The sequence below is a fragment of the Austrofundulus limnaeus genome, unplaced genomic scaffold, assembly GCF_001266775.1.
Source record: "Austrofundulus limnaeus strain Quisiro unplaced genomic scaffold, Austrofundulus_limnaeus-1.0 Scaffold1, whole genome shotgun sequence".
Lineage (NCBI taxonomy): Eukaryota > Metazoa > Chordata > Actinopteri > Cyprinodontiformes > Rivulidae > Austrofundulus > Austrofundulus limnaeus.
In genome coordinates, this window is record NW_013952403.1 from 9,492,123 (window position 1) to 9,498,528 (window position 6,406).

At 41.5% G+C, this 6,406-nt stretch overlaps 1 protein-coding gene across 1 annotated transcript in view; it reads left to right on the plus strand.

Annotated features, from left to right (window-relative positions):
- The first annotated feature begins 1,707 nt into the window (after positions 1-1,707).
- The window catches only part of LOC106517703 (alpha-1A adrenergic receptor), a 30,646-nt gene continuing 25,947 nt past the window's right edge, over positions 1,708-6,406 (plus strand). The window contains exon 1 of the mRNA XM_014008691.1: positions 1,708-2,953. Within this exon, the coding sequence (XP_013864145.1) occupies positions 1,987-2,953 (967 nt within the window). The 5' untranslated portion in view covers positions 1,708-1,986. The remainder of the gene's footprint in view (positions 2,954-6,406) is intronic.

A 6,406-nucleotide genomic window follows, 5' to 3' on the forward strand; every position in this document is an offset into this window, starting at 1 on the left:
GTGATTATCTTATCTGTTGTAGATAGTGACCCACTGCTACAGCTATCTGCTGCTGGTGGTATTTTTGCTTGTAAATAACCACTTCTTTTACTGTAAATGTAAATGTTGATGGCAAAAAAATAGCATTATTGGTTTAGCTGAATGTAAACTGTACATTATTAAAATCAACTTTATCGGTTGTTTAAGATAAGTGGAACATTCTGACCTCATCTAAAACATGTTAATCATTTTATGAAGATAAACAAAAGATACTCTAGAAGCGACTCTCTGTGCTGCTCGACGTCACAAACCTGTTGGGATTGTTTTGTKTCTGATAATGTGAGACTACGTGTATAAAAGAATTGTTTTTTTTTTCTTTCTCATCAGCAGAGCAGCTGAAAATGTAATCAGAAGAGCAGAGATTGGCAGTGCGTGATTTTCTGTGATTTTCACTGTTCTCCATATTTGCAACATGTKAATAAATTACTGAAGTTTACCTGATTTATTTATTTTTTTTACTACAGTAAAACTGACAAAGATGAATAAAATGCTGTCTTTATGAACAGCTGAGACATTTTTGAGGATGGAACTGTTTTAAGGCAATAACAGTCATAAATCATGTTGTTCAGGAGGCCATCTACAACAGGTAAGATACTGCTCACTTTTCCAGTGAACTCCACTTTAACACATGTAAAACCTACTTTATAAACTGAAATATTCCCCAACCAAAAYCTTATGAAATTCTCTTTTAATTTTCCTATACCCTGTCCAGACATTAAGTWAATTTTTTTCTCACAGAAAGAGTACATGTTTTGGATCTGTGCTTTCACGATAGAATCGTAAAAATCTGCCTTTATGTACATACAAATACTTTTAGTCTTTATTACTAAAGAACAGTTTATGTATCCGGGGTGGGCCCTGGTCTCTTAATGGAGCGTTTGAACTGCTCGGCTGCGGTGTCTTTTATGGTTGAGAAGTCTTTGTGATTGTTAAAGTTAAGACACACTCAGCAAACCTAACCTTTGGAGGTCACCATATTTGGTCAAGAGATTGATTTTTAGAAAGAAAAGAACAAAAAAAAGCAGAAAAAAATCCAACATCAGAGCAAGATGGTTTCATAAGATTCATTTCCCCCAATAAGCCATCTGATATCTGATAATGGAGCAGGGGGTTTGGGGAGGTCCTATATATTGCTTGAGACCAAASTAAAGCCTCCACTGGCTCTCAGCCCATTAAATCAGTCACTCCTCACTAACTGAGCTCAAATCCAACATAAGATTACTTGGAAGAATCTCTCCATTTTTGACCAAACTAGGAATTCAGCAGGAATATCTCAGATTTTAATCAATTCCACTTTCTGAACTTCACTTTTAGAGGTGAATGACTGGAAATCTTAATTTAAATAGTTTTATTTTATTATTATTATTTCGTTTGTTTGTTTGTTTGTTTGTCATGAAAAATATTGCATATATAATATGAATAAATCACGTGCTGTTTATGATAGAAACAATGCACGAAAAACCCCTAAAACTATAGAGCACAAGCCGGACACTGTCCAGTTTCCTCTCCTCCAAGTGGGAAAAAAATAAGGGTGTCAAAAGTGCCACCATCTCCTTAAATGTGATGCAAGACCAAAAGCTCTATACTGTTGTGCCAGAAAACCTGAGTCCTGAGGAGCCGCTTCTTTGCGCGCGCTGCGTCATGCGCACTTGTTTTTTTGGGGGGGATGTTTGGTCAGTTTGAGGCAGCTCTGTGTGAGGGAGAGAGAGCGGGGAAGCAGGAGAACTGTTTCCACCCTCAGTTCTTCACTGAGCCCTCAGGAGGGAGGACGACTGCGTAATGAGCTGAAATTAAAAATTGAAAGAAAAAAAAGGCAATCAGGGTCTATTTGAGCGGTCCTGACCCACTGTGGGCATGTAGACCGCATTGGACCACTTTTTCAGCCGAGGTCTTTTTTTGAAGTTGCGGTGATCTGAAAGCCTGCTATGGAGGACGTCGTGAATCAAAATGAGTTGGAGCATTGACAATGTCACAAACTTGTGGAAAAATGGTTCCTCGGAACTCGACTTCGCCAACAGCAGCAGCAGCAGCAGGAACAGCAGCGGCTCTGTGGGGAACGGCACGCAGGTGGACCTCAGCCGAGCCATCCCGCTCGGTTTGGTGCTGGGGGCTTTCAACGTGTTCGCCATCGCGGGCAACATCCTGGTCATCCTCTCCGTGGTGTGCAACAGGCACCTGCGCACCCCGACCAACTACTTCATCATCAACCTGGCCATCGCTGACCTGCTGCTGGGCACCACGGTGCTGCCGGTGTCCGCCACCCTGGAGATCCTAGACCGCTGGGTGTTCGGKCGGATCTTCTGCGACATCTGGGCAGCGCTGGACGTCCTGTGCTGCACCGCGTCCATCATGAGCTTGTGCGTAATCTCCATCGACCGCTACATCGGCGTGAGCCACCCGCTCCAGTACCCGGGGATCGTGACGGAGAAGCGCGCTCTGCTGGCCATGCTCGGGGTCTGGGTGCTGTCCGTGGTCATCTCCATCGGACCCCTGCTCGGCTGGAAGCAGCCGCCGTCCCCGGACGACTCGGTGTGCCTGATCACCGAGGAGCCGTTTTACGCGCTCTTCTCCTCCCTCGGCTCCTTCTACATCCCGCTCGCCGTCATCCTGGCGATGTACTGCCGCGTGTACATCGTGGCCAAACGGACCACCAAGAACCTGGAGGCCGGGGTGATGCGCGAGAGGATGAACACCAGCGAGCTGACCCTCAGGATCCACAAGGGCTCTCAGGTGCAGGAGGACCACCATTCCGGCAGCTCGGGCGCAGCCAAGGGCCGCGCGCACCAYGCGAGGAGCTCCCTGACTGTGAAACTCCTCAAGTTCTCCCGGGAGAAGAAGGCCGCTAAGACTTTGGGAGTTGTGGTGGGCATGTTTATCCTCTGCTGGCTGCCCTTCTTCCTGGCCTTACCCATAGGTAGGTCCAGATGATCCACAAAACTGCCTTTATTCTGTCATAATACAAATATTTTCTATTTAAAAACTTTATGAGTCAGYTAATGAGATTTAGAGAAAGTTATCACAGTTATATGGTCATTTTAAAGCTCTGAGCTCTGTATGATAAAGTGACTCTATATTATTCCCTTGATTCAGACCGTACAGGCGCATCTATTTCATATACACTGTAAAACCTAACCTGTTGCTTCAGCTTAGAATATGTGAGTGAAAAGGCTGCTTGTGAACAAATATTATTGTTCAGGACTTTATGGTCTTTTGACTTAAAATGTCTTGTTGGGTAAATCACCATGTTTGGTTTAAATTWACAAACAAATTAAATTCAGTTTAATAAAATGTAAAGCTGTCTAAACTTTGTTCCAGTGAAGCTGACCTGGAATACTTTATTGATTAAACTGCTTAGTAAATACATATATTCAGTCTGGTTGTAAGTATTTAGTTAATTTATTGGAACTTTGAACTAAAAAAAATCTATTAACAAAAAAAAAATTGTTGTTGCTTCATTTCGTCTTAGAGGACTTTGGTGCTTTGATCTATACTTGTTCCTCTTGTTTGACAGAAAGAAATTCTGAACTCCCTGAACATCATGTACTGTGTTAAAACTGCCTCCAATCCAGTGAACAAAGCAACATGAAGGGCAGCCTTAGCATCGAGAGGGAGGGGCAAAACGGAAAGAATGCAAAATATCGGAACGCACCCACCACCCTGACTGACTTTCATAACATGATGTAATTATAATCCAGTTAGGAAAATTAAATTAACTTAACTTGCTTTGTTTGTAGCCAATACATTTTGAACTCCTAATTTAATTTGAGCTAATAGTTTGTCAAACTGACAGTTTAACCTGACGCCACAGACAAAATTTCATTTTACAGTGTAATAACCCTGAACTGAGAGATAAAATCAGAGAGTCTTAACTACTGGTTTTTTAATCAGTTCATTATCACACAGAGCAAAGATGTTTTTGSTTGTGCATGTGTGTAAAAACCTCAAACAACTACACACATTTTAATTAACTTAATTAAATTAATTGCTGAATATCTACAACTGGTAACGCTATGTGAATGTGGTTAAAAACTATATAGCTGTAACTCAGTTGAGCTAATTTTGGTGTGGTAGTGTGGAATAATGCTCAACATCATTTTCAAGGTCTGACGAAAATGGCAACAACTCATTTCTCAACATGAGATGATTTTAGTCATAACTAAGGCATGAAAGGCATATGAACTTCTTCAAAGAATAATAATTTAATAACTACTATTTTCATCTTTTGTAACAGATATTGGTAAATCATTAGTAATTAGAGATTAGATTTATGGCTCTTTAAAGGGAGCTGGATGTTCTGGATCCATTCATTTCAAAGAGGTTTTGGTTAGTTTCATCATACAGCCTTCGTCATTACACACCACATGAGTTATTGAGAGAATCGTTCAAAAGATTTTGGCTTGATTGTGATTGTCACATCTCTGTTAGTAATCTCAATCTAATGAATGACTGGCCCAAATCATCTAGATGGAACTTTTATTTACCCATTTTGATTGGTCATCATATGTTTGGCATAAACGAGGTTCCCAAGGTTGGGATCAGGACCCCCACTGTGAGTCCAGAAACATCAAGGTGTTGTTTTTGAAAGGATTTTCAGAATTAATTAGATTTTAAAATGTCTACTATATATTGCCTTATCAGTGTGGAWAGTGTACTTAAAAATGGATTAAATCAGTTATTTTGTTTGACCTGATACCAATGTTTATCACCCAAAAATAGTTGGGGGTGCAGGTCTTTGCTACTGTTATTTTGTGGGTTAAAAGCTGAAAAGTTTGGGAACTATTGATTTGGATCAGTGTTTCCCAAAGTTGGGGTCGGGACCCAAAGTGGGGTCCCGAAACATCAAGGTGGGGTCCTGAAAAGATTTTCTGAATTAATGACATTTTTGCCTTAGTTGTTACAAAGGAGTGAGGTTAGTYTATTTAAAATGGATAAATGTAGTATAAAAATATTGTTACTATGCTCATATTTAGTTGACCTGATACAAATGTTTATCATCCAAAATAGTTTGGGGTGCAGGTCTCTGTTACTGTTATTTTGTGGGTCAAAAGCTGGAAAGTTTGGGAACCAGTGATATAGATAATCCCAGTCACACCTACGATAAATAGAAGTCCTCTGACGCCAGCTTCTGCTTCTATAATTACTTCAGTTTGCATCCTTTTTTATTCTACAGACACAATGTTTTTCAAACTGAAAGATTTACTTCGTAAAGTCAAAACAAAGCCAAGACTACAGTGTCCAAACTTAAGGACTTTAATAAGCGGTGAAAACACTTTGAGGAATTCTAGGAAGAATTCCTCGCAGGCTTACCCAAACAGAGACTGTTATCTTTGCAGTGTTCTCTCAGTCTCAGTTAATCTGGAGGTGGCCTCACTCTGATCTGCTTCGGTTTTCTCCAAAGCCCKCCGTCGATCCCGCAGAGACTGTGCGATGCGACAGACACGGCCGGGGCCTGTTTCAGAGGACATTTAAACAGTGCAGTGCAGAGAAATGCCCTGTTGCCCGTGCAGCTGTGGGGCGAGAAGGTTAAGAAAACATCTGGTTTATGTCGCAACTGCACAAGGCAAAAACACACGCGAGGGTATTGTACTTTCATTTAAATTTTAGACGATCATTTGTCTGATTCTCTGACCCGCTCGGGGTTCTGTCAGCTATTATAAGTATGTGTGTGTGTGTGTGTGTGTGTGTGTTTATTCATATGGGAGTGTGTTTATGCCTCTGGCTTCAGGCTGCAGCTCATCACATCTTCACACATTAGTCCTCGGGGAAGGTGGTGTCACATGGTGGGGCTTATTTAGCCTAGAGGTGTTCTCAGTGAGACACTAAATGTAATTTATCCAAAACAGGAGGGGCCTCTTTATGTAACACTACAGAACAACCTGCCAAGACCCCAAGACGTTTGTCCTTACAGTCTCACGTGTGGAATACTGATAAACTGAAACAAAGCATTTTACTGGCTTATTTATGCGCATTTTAAACGGCTTCAGTGGGGCAGGAAAAGAAACGTAGAGAAGTTCATCATTCTCCTGATGGAGTATATAGGCCACAAAATGAAACTATTTGTTTCTTCTCAAAGCAGAATCGTGAAATACCTTTTTTTTCCTCCAAAACTCATTCCAAAGAGGACTAGTTGTTTGAGTGTGTGGTCCCCGGTGCGAGTCTAAACTGACATTCTTTAAAGTCTGATTGGATTGCAGATCTCYCCTTTTGTCGTTCCTTCGGTGTTTGTTGGCTTTCACCCTCAGAGTTAGATTTCCGTTTTCACACTTGTTACTAAACCCAGCTCCTTCCACTGCACGCTGTCTCCAATATGTCGCATGTGAGGCCAGGAGGCTCCGGCTGGTGGTGTGTTTCTGTGTGTGTGTGTGTG